This window comes from Monopterus albus, unplaced genomic scaffold, assembly GCF_001952655.1.
Source record: "Monopterus albus unplaced genomic scaffold, M_albus_1.0 scaffold237.1, whole genome shotgun sequence".
Lineage (NCBI taxonomy): Eukaryota > Metazoa > Chordata > Actinopteri > Synbranchiformes > Synbranchidae > Monopterus > Monopterus albus.
This window is the reverse complement of record NW_018128117.1, coordinates 259,235-278,453: the sequence shown is the minus strand read 5'-3', so window position 1 is coordinate 278,453 and position 19,219 is coordinate 259,235. Positions and strand designations below refer to the sequence as shown.

The 19,219-nt window shown below is 40.8% G+C and overlaps 2 protein-coding genes across 2 annotated transcripts in view; both read right to left on the bottom strand.

The window, feature by feature from the left end:
- The window catches only part of kl (klotho), a 9,330-nt gene extending 6,612 nt beyond the window's left edge, over positions 1-2,718 (bottom strand). The window contains exons 1-5 of the mRNA XM_020620430.1: positions 1,763-2,718; positions 792-1,222; positions 620-699; positions 299-461; positions 17-122 (exon numbers count right to left, since the gene is read on the bottom strand). Of these exons, the coding sequence (XP_020476086.1) occupies positions 17-122; positions 299-461; positions 620-699; positions 792-1,222; positions 1,763-2,479 (1,497 nt within the window). The 5' untranslated portion in view covers positions 2,480-2,718. The remainder of the gene's footprint in view (positions 1-16; positions 123-298; positions 462-619; positions 700-791; positions 1,223-1,762) is intronic.
- Positions 2,719-4,773: 2,055 nt separating this feature from the next.
- Positions 4,774-19,219, bottom strand: part of pds5b (PDS5 cohesin associated factor B) — a 27,091-nt gene continuing 12,645 nt past the window's right edge. The window contains exons 9-35 of the mRNA XM_020620441.1: positions 18,815-18,930; positions 18,288-18,382; positions 17,220-17,365; positions 16,416-16,567; positions 14,198-14,311; positions 13,851-13,932; positions 13,702-13,750; positions 13,347-13,486; positions 12,711-12,826; positions 12,460-12,565; positions 11,651-11,811; positions 11,360-11,483; positions 10,741-10,899; positions 10,544-10,612; positions 10,214-10,350; positions 9,908-10,031; positions 9,455-9,659; positions 8,742-8,856; positions 8,384-8,516; positions 8,177-8,296; positions 7,663-7,725; positions 7,391-7,536; positions 6,960-7,032; positions 5,546-5,958; positions 5,350-5,430; positions 4,940-5,036; positions 4,774-4,825 (exon numbers count right to left, since the gene is read on the bottom strand). Of these exons, the coding sequence (XP_020476097.1) occupies positions 4,793-4,825; positions 4,940-5,036; positions 5,350-5,430; positions 5,546-5,958; positions 6,960-7,032; positions 7,391-7,536; positions 7,663-7,725; positions 8,177-8,296; positions 8,384-8,516; positions 8,742-8,856; positions 9,455-9,659; positions 9,908-10,031; positions 10,214-10,350; positions 10,544-10,612; positions 10,741-10,899; positions 11,360-11,483; positions 11,651-11,811; positions 12,460-12,565; positions 12,711-12,826; positions 13,347-13,486; positions 13,702-13,750; positions 13,851-13,932; positions 14,198-14,311; positions 16,416-16,567; positions 17,220-17,365; positions 18,288-18,382; positions 18,815-18,930 (3,369 nt within the window). The 3' untranslated portion in view covers positions 4,774-4,792. The remainder of the gene's footprint in view (positions 4,826-4,939; positions 5,037-5,349; positions 5,431-5,545; positions 5,959-6,959; positions 7,033-7,390; positions 7,537-7,662; positions 7,726-8,176; positions 8,297-8,383; positions 8,517-8,741; positions 8,857-9,454; positions 9,660-9,907; positions 10,032-10,213; positions 10,351-10,543; positions 10,613-10,740; positions 10,900-11,359; positions 11,484-11,650; positions 11,812-12,459; positions 12,566-12,710; positions 12,827-13,346; positions 13,487-13,701; positions 13,751-13,850; positions 13,933-14,197; positions 14,312-16,415; positions 16,568-17,219; positions 17,366-18,287; positions 18,383-18,814; positions 18,931-19,219) is intronic.

The following is a 19,219-nucleotide window of genomic DNA, read 5'->3' as shown; positions in this document are numbered from 1 at the left end:
TCCACAACATAAATACCTGTATGGAGTTGGCAGATACACCCCAGGTAAAACGACATGGGAACACTCCCTGTGCTGGTCTGTTCTCTGGAAGTTCTGGGAAACCATTCCTGTGGATGACGTTCCTGTAGGAATAATGAGCGACATTCACTTCGGGAAGAGCAGTGCTGAGAGGGAAAACTATGTCTGTGGTGAAATCTCAATCTGCAGTTTTTTTCATATAAAAATACCATTACTGTTGATGGTATCAGACAAAACCAACTCCATCCCATCACTCAGTTCTAACATGTAGTCGTGCTACCTGTAAAAGGTGGCAGAAGTCTTTGGCTCCCTCTTCATTTCAGGAGTGTTGAAGTCAACATAGTAAAGCCCCCGTCGTATCCCGTATTCTCTGTGCCACTCGAAGCCATCTATCAGAGACCAGGCTGTGTATCCAATCACATTCACTCCATCTATGACAATCGCTGCATGGACAAAAACAAACAGAGCCATTTTTCCAAACCTAAAGATTTCAGTTTTGTGTAAAGTTGCTCACTCCCATATTGGAAATGAGAACTGAGATGCTGGTTCAAAAATGTATCTGAATGTTCATGCTGTCCTGGTGTGCTGTGTCTGTACTCACATTTAAGTGCTTCTGCTATAAACCTCTTCAGGTAGTACATGTGTTTTGGGTCTTCTGTCTTTGTACTGCCGAGCACATACCTGTGTTGAGCAGCAGTGAAAACATGTTATTCCTCGCAAGACCACCACGCATCACAGAAGCACAGATCAATCAACTCAGCATCTAAACCTACCAACCACTCTGCACCACAAAGATGGACGGCTTGTCGTACTCAGCGTTGACCCAGTAGAGCAACATCCTCAGGTCCAGATCCTCCTGCTGCCCAAACTTCAGGCTGTCATTGATGAGCTGGAAGCTGAGGGTCGCTCCGTGAGAGAGCGCGAAGAAGTCGGCCGTTCCCTTCACCTGCGCCCTCTCCTCATGAGTGAAGGAGGGGAGCCGTGAGCCCAGCCTCGCCTTCATGCAGGGAGGATAGTCTCCATCAGTGAACAGTGGCCGTGCGAACCAGCCCAGCACGTGGTCCAGGGAGCACTGGCATTCGCGCAGGCTTTCCAGACGGGTGCGACTGGGCTGGATCCAGTGAGAGGCCAGCGCCATGGACAGCTTGCCCTTCTGACGGGGTCGGTAGTGGCGATCATAAAGATGCCATGCAGCTGCATGAGCCTAGAAGGAAAAACAGACAAAAAAGATGGGCAGACAAAGGGAAGGAGACGAGGAGGTTGGATAGGGCGGTGAAATGATGATGAAAAGAGAAGTCGAAGAGTGAAAAGCACAAAGAAGAGAAAATCCATAACTTTATTTCATGCAAAGATTGGGCTACAAATATTTAAATATACATATCTGATTGTAACTACATTGTAGTATGTTATAAACAATTTATACAAGTTAAACAAATCCCAAACCATGGCCACATTTAAGGCTAAACTCAAAACACGGATGTTCTCTCAAGCTTTTGAGTCAATCCAGTTGTTTTTATTTTTTAACTTGTTTATTTTATCTCATTGTTTTACCTTATGTGTTATTGTCATTGTGTTTTACTTTGTAAAGCGCTTTGAATTTCCTTGTGAATGCAAGGTGCTCTAAATAAACTGACCTTGTCCTTGGGCCTATAGGAAAGTCTTTTAAACATACCACATTAAAGTTGGATATCTATTTATGACTGATAAAAAGAAAACGCAAGGGAAACATCTCTACCCCACTCACCTTGATCAGATTGTGTCCAATCCGGAATGGGAGATCGGGGTCGTTCTTAATCCCGGGAGCGACGACTCCGGTGCCATAGCCATGCCGCGCCACCACAAACGGGTTATCAATGGTGATCCAGTACTTCACATCATCCCCGAAAATCTGGAAGCAAAAATCGGCGTAGTCCTTGAAAATCTCCACAAGCTCCGGGTTACTCCAGCCGCCGAAGGTCTGCTGAAGGTGATCGGGCAGGTCCCAATGATAGAGGGTGACCACCGGCTGGACACGGATCTCCTTCAGCTTCTTGATCAGCGTCCGGTAGTAGTTGGTGCCGACTTCGTTGTAACTCCCGCGGGTGCCGTTGGGAAATATCCTGGCCCAGGACAGTGAAAATCTGTAGTGGCTGACACCGAGCTGTCTGATGGCTCGGATGTCAGCGTGGATGTTGTGGTAACTGTCGCTGCCCACGTCTCCGGTGGCCATTCGGTTCCCACCGCGCGTAAAAGTGTCCCAAATGGAGAGTCCCTTGCCGTCCTTCTCAAACGCGCCTTCCACCTGGTACGCCGCCGTGCCCACCGCCCATATGAAATTGCTGGGGAAGTTATCGTAGAGGAAAGCCTTGTCACCGGGGTAGGGCAGTTTACTGAAACGTCCCCACGTTTTCAAACCAGCGTTGGGTTTTGCGGCCGTGGAGGTGAAGGCGAGAAATGTGAGGACGACGACCCAACCACTCATGGTAGCTACCTGTCTATACTGACCCTCAGTGTCCAATTTCTGACTCTGATCTTGTCCTAACCATACTTGGAGGCTATCAGTGACTGAACTGCAGAGTGCAGCCAGTCAGCCAGCTGTGAACCCACCACACCGCGCCTCTTCACATCTATTAATTATTAGCCAAAGCACCTGAAACGCAAAGGCCGCTCTGCGCAGCATCAAGAGCCTCAAATGATCAATCTTTTGCAAAGCGGCGACATATTACTCTCACCTCTAGAGGGATAATCGAAGAGTGCTCAGAGCCATTTCTGTTTTCAATCTGTTAAAAAACTTAAGCCTCGCCTTTCATATTACATGAACAATTTTACCCGAACTTGGCAATATCTCAAAGGACAGACTAGGAGGGTGACCCAGGTGCTAAAGCCTTCATATAATTTCGATAACAGCACCAGTATCAAACATTATCGTATGATAATGGTTATATGATGGTCATATAAACTCGTTTAAATGTCAAGTGTCAAAAGCACTAAAACAGATCTGCATATCTTTCCGATTCAATTTCAGTCAGAAGCGCCTGATGGGGGAGAGAGGGAGGAGGGCTGAGCAGGACATTTGGAAACATCAGAGTGAGTGTACCCTGCAGCATCACATTATTTCCTTATCTTCTTGCTTTCAGCTCGGTTGCTTGGAAACGCAGGCCTCTCACTGCTGGCCAACTTGGCCCATATAGCACCTGCATAAATATCTGAGGAGGTGTGAGCATAGTGCATGGTGTGGGCGGTGCAACCAGTCCTGAACCTGTGGTACTTTGAACTCTCAAATATTTTTGAAATGAATAAACAGTTAAACAGCCAGTGTTGGATGAACTACTTTGAAAATGTAACTTTGCAAGCTATCAATCACTTTACCGGTACTTAGGAAAAAGTAATTCAAACTACTTTGTAAAAGTGATCAAACTGACCATGCACTAGTCATATAAACCTACAACATAAAAAACATACAGCATTATACAAGTGCACCTTGACCGTTTGACAGTTCTGCAACATCTGAGTTGTACAAACTCAACTAAAACCATCTAGTATGAACAGCCTGAACACTGGTCTACAGTATATGGGCCCATCTTTTACTACTCTGAGCAGGATCTCTTGTCTATATGACACAGGAGCAGCCCCATGTTCGTATCCAAAAAGCGGTTAGGGTTAGAGAAGCAATGGTAAAATAAAAATGAAAAATCATTCCTTTCCTTTAATGGCCCAAATTCATTTGTGTAGTTAACTACACAAAAAAGGCAAAAGTGTCATTTAAACTCAACGCTGGACACACTTCAAATATCAAAATCAGTGCTCGTTCAAATACCAGCAAACAAGTACATCAATAAATACCCACAAGACTAATGAGAAGTTTGTTCCTCTGCTTTCATTCACAAACATGTAGCATGTGCAGTGTATGCAAAGCAATACTTTAACACAAATTCCTTCCTGTAGGCTGCAAAGCTCCAAAGCCTTCCGAAGCAGTTATGATTATGTCGACAAGTAAACTGCCTCATTCAAGACTACAAAATAAAGAGAACTCATGCAAGTCAGGTTTTATAGAGAATTATATTGATACAACGGAGGATCTGACTGGGTGGATGTGAAGCCAAGTTCATCAGCAGTGACAAACGCTACAACCACAGTTGCTCGTGACTTCTGTCTACAAGTACAAACCTAAAAATGTGACTCACATTACAGTCATTTTCAGAGGCAACTCTACTTTGGACAGGTGTATGACATTTCTTAAAAGTTTCAACATGTGGTTAAAAAAAAAGGTTATATACAGAGCTGTAAACAAAACTGCAAGTTTTCTTTTAAAGTAGAATGACAACATCACACAAAATGTTCATGTTAATCTCAATAAATTCTTAAAAATTGGACACAGAGGGAAAACTGACAAGCAACATTGCTTTAAGGAAACACTTTAATAATAATAATGGGTAAAGGCTTTACAGCATCCCCCCAGTCAGCATCAAACACAACAACAAAACATGAAACAGACATAAGAGACTATTTACAAGAGTGAGCTTGTTTGTTTTTCTGTTAAAATGATTTCTACCTAATGTGGTGAACATCACAATGCAACAAACCACAGCTGATGATACAGATGTACTGATGTAGTGTGCAAGTGGCATATGCAAGTGTGTGAATGTGTCTAACAGTAGGAGCATCGGCGTATGAAAAGTTTAAAAAGTTCAACAATGTCCATATGTTCTTTCCTACATCATTCCTCCACGACTGTTGAATAAACAGTGTCTTCTGTCCTCCTTTTTTTTTTTTTTTTTTTCTTTTTTTTTTTAGCTCATCTTCTTCGTCCTGCCACCTTCTTCCGACCCTACAAAACAAAAGCAGTAGTGCGAAATCTCTGGTCAAGCGCTTATAATTTCTTCTATACTATTAAAGTTAGTAAAAGACCCAGATTTCCTAGAGGCTATAACATTTTCTGTACCTGTGGTGTTGGCTCATCCTCCTGCTCCTCCTCCTCTTCCTCATCCTCTTCCTCAGAGTCCTCTTTCGCAGCAGCTACCTTCGATCGCCCACCACGGCTGGATACCACAGACGAGATATACAGTAAATCAGAATGCCCTGACAGGTGCCAAATGCTGGCAAGAAGCTTCTTTGGCAGATTTTATTTATTTATTTAACCAGGAAGTCTCTTGAAATAGAAACTCTTTTACAAGAGAGAAAATCTTTGTGCGACTTTGTGCCAAGAAGTTTTCTCAAGAAAAGCTAATATTTTCAGAGACACAGACAATATTCCACAGGCCTCACTATGATGCAGAAATGATGCAGAAATGCGCGCTGACCGGAGTTTATGTATAAGCCTGAAGGATCAAAAAGCTAGATTAAGCATCTTACGCTGGTTTCTTGGCTGGTAGCTGAGCTGATTTGGGTGGTCGTCCTCTCCTCTTTTGCGGTGTGGACTCTGCCGACTCCGAGCTGTTGAACAAAGACGATACCCAAAAACAACACAGTCAAAAATCAGTGTAGATGACAGAAATCTTCAGATGTTACTAAGAATTTAGTCAATGGGGAAGGCTTTTCTGTTTCTTACCCCTGTGATCGCCGTGGTGCCCTGGCTTGCCTTCCTCCTTTGGTCTTCACCTCCATATTTTCACTGCTCCTGTCATCTTCTTCCTCCTCCTCCTCGGCTTCCTCCTCCCCCCTCTCCTCTTCCTCCTCCTCCTCCTCATCTCCTGGAGGGGGAGCTGCTTTCTTTCGTCCCCTCTTCCCCTTGGAAGGCGTGTCCTGACTTGTAGTCATTAACTTCGGAGGCCGGCCTCTGCGTCCTTTTTTCGGCGGGCTGTTCTGTTCATCCTCTGGCCGATTGTCCTCGTCCCACTGGTCCTCAGAATCGGCCACTGCAGTTGGGTTGGCCGCCGCCTTCTTGCGCCCACGCTTTGGCTTGCTCTCCTGGTCATCACTGGAAGTCATGCCCCGTTTGCGACCACGAGGCTTTTCAATATCCTGTAAAAGAAAAATAAATGGTTGATGATTTTTAATATTGAAGTCAGAAAAATGTTATTCTTTTCTGAATGGTGTCGTTTTTTGTTTTTTTTGTTTTTTTTTTTAAATCAACCCAAGAAAGTTGTAAACTGTTGGGTTTTCAACAACAGCTTTGTTTCCTTTGAAGATAAACTACTTAAAACACACCATCTAATTCAGCAAATATGAGAAACAAGATTGTACCTCAGTCCAAATTCCTAAAATATCAAATACATTTTCCAAATTCCTTCTCATATTGCTATGTTTAATTATCAAATTTCATCATTAGTGAAATCATAAAATTCTTAAACATCTTCTCCTCCAACACACCAATACATTCCTGTGAAACAATATTTTTAAGATACCGTCACCTGGACAATGCTGGCATGCTAATCTAATCCTGGCTAAAATCCAACTGGTGTTTGCACAGTAAAATCAAAACACAGAGACAAGTGTTTATGACCGGGAACATTCAACTGTATCACAGCAACGTGCCCATTTCTTCTTGCCCTAGAACACTGCGTCATATTTTTTCCCCTTTTTTTCTTGGAATCCTAATCAAAACCAAATTAGTGCGATGAAAAGGAAATCAAGCTTCAGTTTCTAGAAACAGCTGTAAAAAAAAAAACAAAAACAAAAAAACAATTATGTTCCCAACTTAGAGGCAATAACATTTTCAAGAGGATTGTGGCTAGGAGATTCAGACAACGCAAGATATTACAGCAAGATGGCACAAATAACCCAATAAGACATTTTCACAATTATTACTGAACTCCTTAGAAGATATTTACACACAGGCATGTCTGAGAAACTCCTTAACAATTTAGATATGATCACCAAACAGGTGTTCATGTTCACTCGCAAGTAACTTTCAATTATAATGTAGGAACAAAGGACAAAATTCAAAGTCGGCTGCTATGTTATAATAACCAGTTTCACATTACAGTAGGTATTGTATCATTATACAAAAGAGGCTGTATTACCTTGTCAGTGCTGTCTGCTCTCTTTAGGCTGAAGTCCTCGTTTTCACTGTGATCCATTTCAGTACTGTCATGTCTGAAACACAGCAATTATTGTTACTATTTTAAGAAATGTGACAGAAATATAAGTCAAGGAGCAAAAAGTGACAAGATACAAAAGACATTGCTTTCTGTGTTCCTATGAGGTCTACAAGCATGTGTCAGTAAACACTGTCAGAGTCTTGCTGTCAGGCAGTTTGCTTTCAGTAAATAGTCAGATGCAGAGTACTGTGATGTAGGTTCAATGACCAGAACACCTGAACGCCTGGAACTGGATTCAGCATCTATCTTGACAACACGTCGGGAAGGTAAAGGCTTCCTCAGGGTTTGAACTTGGTTTGCAGGTCCACTCTGTGGCATGTGAGTCTTAGTGTATGTGCATTAGATGATTGTACCTGGTCTTGCTGCGCTGTGGGGAGCCTGGGTTGGACGAGGAGTTGTCGTTGCTGGCAGTCTCCATGCGAGAAGCCTTGCTTTGGAGCTGTTTCCCTGCCGACGACAGCGGCTTGTTTACTGCACCCAAAACATTAGCCGACTTGGGCTTGAGGAGGGAGGAGTGAGAGATGACAAAAACTGAGTTGAAGAAATGTTTCAGCCAACAAAACACAGAATTGAGTTTTAAAAACAAAACAAACACATTACCAATCAAAGGTGTGATTAAGCTTACCTTTCCTGGTGTGAAGAATGCTTTCATCTCTGGTGGGAGATAATTTTTTGTGTTGCTGAAATTCTGAAAGAGAAATCTTAGGTGTCAAAGAGCTTGTTTGTGAAAACAACAACTACTCAAAAAACATGAAACACAAACTAAGGATTGTGAAAAGATTTGCTCCTGTCCAATCACTGCTTATAATGGATGGCAACTAAACTGATACCTCATGAAAAAAAGACAATGTTTGCACAAAAACTGGGGTTAAGGCACTAAAAACTAGATTACTTCTAGCTACCATAACCAGAAAAAGACAAGTCATCTATCTGTATTTATCTTTTGACAATTTCGTATGTGCATTTTTCAGATGTGAATATGCATTCATATATTTAACACAGTCAAGGAAAAGAAAATGTTTTGTAAAAGCCTGTTAACATGTGTCATACAAACAATAACAACAATGAAAGAATCTTTGCTAAAAAAAATAAGTTAATCAAAGATTTTCAGGAAGATGCTTTTGGGTGCAGATACTAACCTTGTCAGGTTTGGTGAAGAAACGCGAGGGCAGCACAGGGTCTTTTGGGGACTCCAGGCTATAGGTGGTGCTCTTTGACATGATGATGTTCATAGCTACGTCGCACACTGTGTAAAGTTTCTGTTGAAAGAAGACAAAGCATGGTCAGCAGGATGGCTGAATATACACTGTTCATATTTTACATATATTATGAGATGCAATATGTACCTCATTCATTTTGGGATCGGTGGGGGCCTGGGCATCTTTTGTCTGCTTAATATTTTCCACCATTTTCCTTATGAAGGCATGACTGTTGTTCTCACTCTTGGCCATGATAATTTCAAGAACAAACCACAGAGCTCTAAAAAGGAAGAGAATTTTAATATCAGCTTACACACCTATGAATTCTTTTGGAGCATTTTTCTTTTAAGTTCATAAACACCGGCCCTAAAATAATTTACCACAAATGCAATTTGTGAGAAATGGCAATAATAATAATATAGTAGCCCAACAGAAGTCGGCTCTTTTTTTATTCAAGATAATTTGTTATCATCAGCAACCAGTGCCTTTCCTATCCAGTACTTACTCTTTAATTTCTTTGAGCTGCTCGATGTCTTGTACTTTGACATAGTCTGGGTCATGTGCCAGCAGGTGGATGGTGTAGGGCACCACATATTCAGGCAGAAGAGACAACAGCTTGTCTGTTGGTACACACAAAGTAAACATTACACCACTTACTTCATCACAACAGTGCTAATGATTAATGACATATGCTCCGAGCTGCACTAGAAGGAAAACAAAAGATCTGAGTAATTCCATTTCCCCAGTCAAATCTTTTTTTGTTTTCCGCTTTGGGGCATTATCACTACCTTGCAGATATTCTGGTATATTTTAACAGTGCTATGAAAAAGGTTTACGCCCTTTAAATGTTTAGAAGCTTATCCATCAAGCAGGGTGGTGTCTGGCTGCCACCGAACACATTCTCACTCATGACAACAAAGGAAATTTGGTGCCATTTTAATAGCACAATGATGGTCACACCAAATATTGATGTTTTTTAACTGTGCATTACAGTTTAATTCTTAAATACTTACTCAGTGCATTCTTTTTGAAAGCAACCTCAATTTATCTTTAGTGCTTAAAAACTGTGGACAGTACTGCATTACACTGTATAAGCTATAGATTAAATAATGGAGAACCTGTGTTATGCAACAAATTAGTTTTAACACTTCTATTTTTATTTAAGTTCAAAAAGAACATTTTATTTCTAAATGCTCAGATCTTGTTCAGTCTCTGTACCGCTGATGGCAGCATGCTGTTTGAGGTACTCTCTGCGTATGTTGACGTTTTTCACCAGGCACTGGCGAGCGTGAGCCCTCCTCTCCTTAACAGGGTCCTTGGCACACAATGCAAATACTGCCATGTATTCCAGAGGCAGACGGAGGCGGCACAGGCCCCGGTGGAGCTTCTGGGAGAAATACTGTCGCACCTGGTAGCACTCATCCTCGATATCAGAGAGAAGATGGCGATAGTGATTAGAAGGAGATCGACAGATGGTGCAACAGTTTAGAAAATCATTTGAAACAAATGTAAAGGTAGAGTAGGGCTGGGTGTTGGAGTTAAAATTATACCCGATGGCATTGCATCATTTCAAAACAATATGGAATTAAAACTATAAACTTAAAATGAAGATGCACAGATGTAAAGTAAGCATTAGATCTGTACGACAGTGGGAGATGTGGTTATTCTCACATTGATGACAAGAGCGCACAGTTGATATTGTTCCAGCGTGATTATTTCGTGATAGCAGGGCTCCTGTGCCAGCTTCAGCAGAGCGCACGCTGCCGCCAGCCGCAACCTTGACATGTCTGGTTTACTGGGGGAGGAGGTAAGAGACTAGAGTAAACAAGGATTTCTTTATACATTTGAAAATGTGCTTATGACTAAAGCCCAACATCCCATAGTGTCCACAACACCTATTAAAACCCAGCATTTCAGTGTAAATTGATTATAATAGCTTTCTCTAAGCCACTCAAGACCTCAGGTTTGGTTGTTTACCCCATTCTGCCCTGCTCAGTTAGGTCTCCATCACTGTGTAGAATAGCAGTCAGCATCCTCAGGGTGGAGTTGCCTGATTTGCTCTGATTGTTCTTCACTCCAAGCAACCATCTCACCATCAGCTTTATGCCCTGGATCTGAATATAGGAGAATACAAGGTCAAGAATTATTGATGGAGTTATAACAGTTAGAACAAATGCAGATGTCCCCTCATTTATTTGCAGAGGTAAATAAATATAGCAAGATTGTTGTGATGACATGACAATTCTGTCTCTAAAAGTATTCATCAGATGGATAGATATTTAACTACCTAACTAACTAACTGCTGACCTTGGCCAGAGTCTCAGGGGACACTTCATCATCAGGAACCCAAAGTTTGGTTGTCTTCTTGCCTGGGATCTACAGAGGACACATATAACAATTTAAGCATTACTTCATATATTAACAGACAGCAAAAATACTGATCCTAGAAATGTGATATACAGGTTTTGGGACCTCAAAGCAGTGATGTTTCAGGTTTTGTTTACCCTGTCATTCATGAGCAGATCCTTCACAATGAAGTTGGCGACTAGAGATTTGAGCGGTGCTGCAAACTGTTCTGGAGCCAGCTGAGCCAGATGCCCCAGAGTGGTCAAAGGAGTGATGAGCTGCTCTAGATTAGCAGGGTCTAGTCCCTTGTGCAAAGGCTGGAGAAACAAACATAACATAATGTTTTAGCCTAGATCAGACATGTGATGAGACCTACTGATATTTAAAAAAAAAAAAAAAAAAAAAAAATTTTTGCCAATAAAACACAGTTGAGTGGCCCTCTGAGATTTTAAAAAAAAAAAAAAAAAAAAAAAATTTCTGGCCATCACGCTGCATCTGACAAACTGCTCAGGTGTGGGAGGAACAGCCGTGTTTATCTAGTGCCAGTGTTCCATTATTTCATTTGCATGATGTACTTTATGTAGATGATTTGAGCTCGCTTCAGAGTGATTTCTTTTTCATTGTTCTAAACACTTTACACAAAGCCTAATCTGACAATTCTACATAAAATAACTAAACCGAAAGAAGACAAAACATAAAGACTTTACAAAGCGCATCAAACATGATTTGTTTTAATCTTTTATGTTTAAAAAATAAACCAAAGAAATCAGGACTGACCTCAAAGATTTGGGCAAAGTGCGTGTCTCTGTTGCTGAACATGGCATTGATGCAGTGGATGGCATACTTGGCTTGGCGAGGGGGGCCTCTCTTGGCTTTGGCCTGCAGTACTGGTAGTAACACACTTGAGGGAGCAGACAGGAAAACACAAAAACCACCAGAGAATATCATTATAAACCGCACATTGTGCAGGGTCCCCTGTGCGAGCGTTTCAGTCCAAAACAAGAACAGTGATTTGAGTGCTGTAAGCTAGAGAACAAATTAAAGCATCAATCAGGCAACAACACATACGATTTGATGTGGGGGAAACTCTCTTCCATCTTGCTGCCAGTGTTTTTGAAGATCTGGAGTGCAGCCTCTGCCACCTTCTCATCGTCCATCTTCAGACAACCCAGCAGAGACTCAAATGTCTCTGCAGAGTGGAAGGATACTGGGTGTGTGAATGACAGCACCTGTGTGGAAGGAATAACAAAGGGTCAAACTGATCAATAACATCTCATCTTATTGAAACACCTTAAGTGGCTAAAAAAAGAAAAAGGAAAAAAAAAAAGATGTGATGAAGTATTCATGCAGTCTAACAAATGTGTCTGCATCATTATAACCAAGACTGCTGCTGCCAGGCCCACCTCCAGGGCAAATCTGCAGCAGGGTCATTATTTATCACTGAATGATTTTTTTTTCCCTGTCAAAATAGTAAATTTAATTCATTGTTGACTGGAGTTTCAGCACCAATTCACACCAACACCCCAGGGGCAGAACTCATAGGAATACAGAGCCTGTAATTTACACAGCACTTTTCTTAAACAGAGCACCAACATGAAATAATAAAATGACGTAGAAGAAGAAGAAGCTTAATTTTATTGTCATTGTAACATTGTGACACGTACAATGAAATTGTAATGTAATGTAAATGTGCATACGCGCCGCCATTACAGGCAACTTGGGGGGTTCAGTGTCTTGCCCAAGGACACTTCGACATGTGGACTGCAGGCACCGGGATTTGAACCTTCAACCTTCCAGTTGGGAGAAGACTGCTCTACCCACTGCACCACTGTCGCCCCCAGAACCCAGCTGACATCTTGTTTCTCATTGGTTTTTACCTTCAGTAGTTCCAGTCCTGCTCTGATGGCCTCTTCAGTGGGAACGCCCTCCTCCTCATCATCAGCTGTTCCATCTATAGATTTGTTCACCTGTTTTATTAAAGCACTAAAAGATGATGGCAGAGCAGAAAGACACAGATAAAAAAAAAAAAAGGTCAAAAACTGTACAAATACATCAAATGCCACTGGCATATGATGAAGATTTTGGATTAATATGATGACTTATGGGCATTTCTACACACATAAAGTACCTGATAGACTCTGTGTCAATGTGTACTGGAGCAATCCTCTCCAGTAGAAACTTAACCATTTCCAGGAATGGATTGCTGGGCTGTTTGGGGCTGCCAAGCTTTTTAGTTATGTCTCGCTGAACGGGAAAAACAAACAAAAAATTTTATTGTGACACTGTAGTGCCATAAAACTGACCACCCCTTCATCTCATACCTGTAACTTTCAGAATTTGAAAACTACTATGGACCTTAAATATTTAGTGATATTTTAACTGTATTTTACCTGAAACCTGAGCAGAACATACTGAGCAAAGCAAAGTGAAATATGCTGCAAAGGTGGTGTGAAAAGTTCAAGTTTAGAAACTAGCTACTTTGGAAACCTCTAACCATCATGAGTGCAAGCTGCCAACATGATTTGTCAACTGTGAAATTATAAAAACAAACTACAAAGCTATTACAAAGAAATTCTAAAAGGCGTCACCAGTCTTCATGTACAACATGTTCATTTGAGTGTGAAACAGTCTGAGTCCTACAAATTTCAGGCTCATCTAACTTTAAGGTCCATAGTTAAAATAAAAACAGTGACCGAGGAGGAACGACAGCATTTTAATTAAAGGACATTATGCTGTCATCTCTAACAGAGGCGTCAGTACTCACCACACAAACTTCAGCCTGCTTGCAGGAGCAGGTGGGGCTGACCAAGGTTTCCAACTGATCTCTGATTCGCTCGTCATCATCCAGGACCTGAGCCAACTTTTTGACAAAGTCCTGAGCCTTGCCTGGGTCTGGCAGGTTCCCTATATGCACACAGAATGAAAAGCTGATGTCTACATGGAATAGATTTGAAAGGCCAGTAAGGTTTCAGAAAGTCCATTGCAAATTTGTTTTTCCCCTAATTAAACTAAGTGGAAAGATTTTTGTGGCAGTACAAATTAGTAATTCAAACCACTAGATACAAGTTTGCTCAAACAAGTACATCTTAAACTCATTGCTGTTGTGTGAAATCCCTTACTTGTGATCACCATGACTTTGGCGAATACAGCTTTGTTGGATGCTTCAGACTGCAACAAGTACATAATAAAAAAATAAGTAGTTTAGAAACATGAGGGGAAGTATATTAACTTATCAATTTGCGTTCACATTTTACAGCGTGCTAGTTACCTTGGGTTTTTTGATCAAGTCCAGCAGGTCTTTGACATGGTGCCTCAGCATATTCTGACACTTCCACATCTCATTCAGAGCTCTGAGAGCCATAGGAGGAGGAGGAAACAAAGGTTGGATAGATAAAGAAATGAAGAGGAGGTAGGAAAATAAAAGCCTTGCTCTGAATTCCTACCCAAGTGTTCAAAGTTGGCTTATCTTAAGAATGAACTCCAACAACATGTTCCTCAGACCATCATATTCTTTTTCAAATCTTCATATTTCTACAAAACAAACAGCACTGGAAGTTTCACCTTGCTGCTGTTTTGATCTTATGTGCGTGAGAGTGAGATAAACTTTAAACTTACTTGACAGCATTTGTATCCAGAGTGGCATACAGGTAATAAAGACACTTCATCCTCTCAGTAGTTTCCAGGTTGTGAGGAACCATGTACTGGGCAAAGACCCGCTCCACCAGCAACCTGAGCACAAAGAGGGAAAAGTTAGATTAAAATGAAGAACATCCTCGGAAACTAACCCTGGGTGTATGTTTGTCCTCTTTAATTGTTAGGGCTGAAAAGTCATTAAAATCACTAACCTATTAGTAGATTTGCTTAATAGAATTATTTAATGTTCCCTGATGGCTTTTATCAAAAACCTATGCATGAATGAGATTACAATCACTCACTGGCAGTTTGTAACCAAATATATCCGAGACTCAAATTAAATAGATTTGATTTTTCATCAGTCGAGGCATTATTTCAATATTTAATACCTCTCAAACATTTTTAGAAATGTTTTGAATTCAATTTTAGACATTTTAAAGTAGAGTTTGCTGAGAATGCACAAGTACTTCAGTGCTGCACTACTTCACTTTCACACAGTTACACAGTCACACAGGAACTGCTTGTTATAGCACTGACTCTTCCTGCTGGCAGGAATGGTGCTGATGGTGCAGCACAGTCCTACAAAGGAGAGGTTATCTGCAGTTACATCTGATGCCATCATTTTTCAAGGATCTGTTGTGTGTGTGTGTGTTTTGCTTTTTCTTTCAGATTGTCCTCTGAGATGCCCACTTTGCATGAACATACAGTAGCTCATCTACTTCAACAAGTGACATTTTGCAGAATGACTTTCTACAACAATGTAGGTTCTCTGTCTTATGCATATGTAGGCAGAGAAACAACAGAGCAAAGTAAAGGCTGTGGATACTGCAGTGTGCTGTCTGGCTACTAAACATTACCAAAAACAAGTTGCAGCATAGTTCACTTGCTTATGAAAACAGCTGTGACTACTTAACATCACAGTGCCCTGAAGCTACTGCACATGGTGAAACTGGTTCTCTCTTCTTCCATAATATTTTTCCCTGTACAACTTTCAGTCTGCTGTGACAAGTAGTTTGAGTTGAGAAAGAAGCTCCTGGTTGACACCCAACAAAATATCTCCATGTGGTGCGGTTTTTACATTCAGCTGGTTATCCTTAGACTTAGACAGTAAACAAAATTAAGTGCAGAAATCCATGGTGCATTGCCAACAGCTGCATTAAAAGCTGTGGGTGGGCAAATGAAGAGTGACTGATTTGGGGAATTTGCAAAGTCTAAATAGTGTCAACTCTTTCTTTCCCTCTGCCATCAGACTCCTAAACAGCTGACAGGAGTTTATTACCAGGAAATACGTCATGTACTGACGACCTGTACTGTTTACATTCTCAGTTTGCACATGCATAACTGCACATTAACTGTAGCATACATTCTCTTATTATTCTTATATATTTTTATATCTGCATTTGCTGCTTAAAGTGCCTTAGATTTTGTGTTACTTATTTATGTACTTTATATTTCATTTGTATTTTGTGGCATTCATGTGGAGGGCAAAGTAAGAATTTCAATGTACAGAGAAACACATTTCCTAACTGTGCATGACAAATGAACACTTTGACCTTTGACCTCATTTAGGAAAGAGATTTAAGTGTTCTGCCTTTTATACACATACACTTTACAGTGTTTACTACAGAGTCAGATTCTATTTTTGACAGTAGCTGGGAGGACGGTTAAAGCTGTCATAAATATATTTTCCCTTTAAATACAGTAACATTGTAGTGTCTCTGTGCTTACTGTTGTTGTCAATATTAACTAGCAGCTATACAGCATGCCAACATCAGCAACACAGCTGTATTTAAATCTAATATTAACTTATTAGAAGAGTTGGATCTCTGCAATTGCCAGCTGTTGTCAGTGTGTGTGTGTGTGTGTGTGTGTGTGTGTGTGTGTGTGTGTGTGTGTGTGAGAGAGAGAGAGAAAAAGGCATGAAACAGCTGAGCAAATCAAAGCAAGGCGCTCAGTTCTACAATGAAATTAGATATTACCCAACTTAAAATAGTGATAAAACAGAACATCAAGAGCAATGGGGAAATTTTCCTCTAGTTGATCGATCACAGATAGTGTTGTTCTCTCTGACAGCTTTGACCAAATACACTTGGGCATCAAGTAAAGTCTATGCGTGGGAACACTGCTTTGTCAAGATGTATACCTGCGTTTTGATTTTCCTCTATTTTAATGCAACAGACAGGAACACATGCACACAAACCTGTCATCAATGCTGTTCTGGTAGTAGATATGAAGCAGCTTGTCTTTGATCCAAGAAATCTGTTTAGAGGCCTCCCTCCCTCCCTCTCCCTGCAGCGAGTACTTCCTGTAGATCGATGCCAGACCCATCATGGCCTCCTTACGCACACGCCACTGATGAAGAATAGGAAAAGGTAAAGGGAGAGTCATTACCAGTCAGACCTTTATGAGATGCTACAGTTACTATTACCTAAAGAAATACAACTCACACTGGGATGCCCCGATAACCGAATGGTTCAGGTGCGGCGCACCATATACCAGGCACAGTGTCTACAGGACATCAGAAATCAAATCTGACTGCCAACCTTTGTTACATGTCTCCCTCAATTCCTGTCCACCTCAGTGACTAACTTACAAGTATATACCCAGTAAAGTTCATGCTGCTAGTGTTGGGTAATAGAAATACTATAAAACACTGACAGTGGCAGAAAACTTTCTCAATTATGAAAATTTGCAATTTCAATATACTCTCAGTAAGCTAAGTATATTGTCAAGCTATTTGCTTGACAATATACTAACAATTGATTACAGCAATAAAGCTGTACCTTGCCAAACACACAGCTTTCCTTAAGTAAGGAACAGCCATCTTTCTGAAGCAAGCACAGTAGGGTTGGCTGGGCAATTTTAGCATTTCATATTTTAGACTGTGTTTATTTTAGCATTGATAATTGTGATTCTGTTCTGTTTTTGTGCATTTTCCTTACATCACACTATCACTTTCTGAACATACTGACACTTCTAAGTATTCACAAATTTGCCCACTTACTCTCTTGTCCAAGGTCCTCTCCTTCACAAAATTGAGCAACACATCATTTACTAGAGACAAATCTTTCTTGGCAGCAGTTACAATGGAGACAATGACATCATGGCGAATGGCCTCTTCTGGGTCATGTGATCGGACTCTTAAGTATTCTGGAAAAGAAAACATGAACAAATGAGTGGGATGCAGTGTTTGCCACAGAAGTATATCCTAAATGGGGCAGTAGCTTTTTTGTGGTGTAAATCAATCAACTGATCAGCTTTCCCACGTGTGTTTTTCAATATTCACCTGGACTCCGGGGGTAAACATTTAGCATCGGACTTTATGAAACAGCAATACGTTTACCCACTTGTAGAGCAACCCAAATACACCCATGCTATATACAGCGTGCCTACCTCAGCAACAGCTTCATTCTAACATTAGCTTAGTTATCCTTATTAGTAATAATATGGTATGCTGGAAGAGTTTAATCTCCACAACTAACAGTGTTATGTAAAAAACACGGAGAGGGGGAGGTGTTCACAGACGGTCTGTCTTCATGGTTGTCATGTGATTGCGTGTGAGAGACAAACAGTGCAGCACATGAAGTGACTGAGCAAATACATGCGCTACACACAGCACTACAGTGAAGTAAGATTTAACATATTTTAAATCAATGTTGATATTGTGACAGCCCATCACAAATAAATCAATGTATGGAAACACTGGGATATGAGTGAAACAGCTACCTCTAACACAAAGAAATAGCTGACAATTTTGTCTCATTTCATCTGATTTAAACACTTGAAAGAAAACAATAAACTTGAATCCACTCTGTAGGAGCTTAAAAATGGTGCACGCTATTATCTTATTAAACTTAATCAACAGCCTCTAAATTAGTCACAGTTGAATCAGCATTTCTCTAAAATGGAAAAACAAATCATCTTCATGAAGGGAACATTTATTGCAAGACTGAACTACACTGTGTCTATAGTGCAAGCATTTCAGTCATGGGACTCACTCATGTATCATTCAACCAAGCAAGCTGGTTACCCAAATATATATCTGCTCATAATTCTGTTCCAGTTGATTTACCTGTGAGGTCTCTGGCAAGGTCTGGATGGTTCATTAGACAGTGACTAGCGAACTTCACACACTCCAGTCTTATTGGCACATGAATGTCATTAAACCTTTAAGGAAAAGAAAGGAATATTAGTGTCAGCAACTCTACAAGGTGAAATTAACCCACAGCCACCTAATGCACCTCTCTGGAGGTCAGATTTACTAAGTCATAAACAATCTCACAAAGGTTTATTTCAAAGGGAACTAACTTGTTGAAAAATGAAACTTTTTGGGGTTTTTTTTGCATAACCACAGTTCTCTGACAAGCATAAAAGTCTCACAATGGGAATGCCCTCAGCAAAGCAAATATGACTGGTGTGATGCTACAACAAACACTATATTGTGCAACAGCCTGTATTATATTAATCCAAAAGTAAACCACCAACAATAAGACAACTGCATGTTCAAAAAACAAATCTGTAGACACTTTCACCTGTCTGAAAGTTCACTTCAGATTTATCAAGATCTGTGGATGCCAAACCCAAAACACTGAAACCCACCTGCCCAGGTAACACTGCCAGAGCGGTTTGTTCTGTGCAGCCAACTCAGAGTCTTTGGCTCCAAACATTTTAGCCAGCAGCTTCACCACCTGCAGCCTCTCATCATTATCATTACTCTGCAAACACAGAAGGAAGGAGAGAGAGAGAGAGAGAGAGAGAGAGAGAAATGATGCAAAGAATCTGGCTGTGTTGATTGGACAAATGTGCCAAGACACTTAAATCAACTACACTGGCCACATTATTTTCATAACACACAAAGGCAGCAGTTTCTTTGGAATGAATGGCAAGGAACAAACAGCAAAAACAATGAGAAGAAAACACAAAGGAAGACAAGAGGTAGAGAGCAAAGAGCTGAGGATTAAAGGAAGAAAAGCAGCATGGAGAGAAGAGAGACAGGGTGAGAGA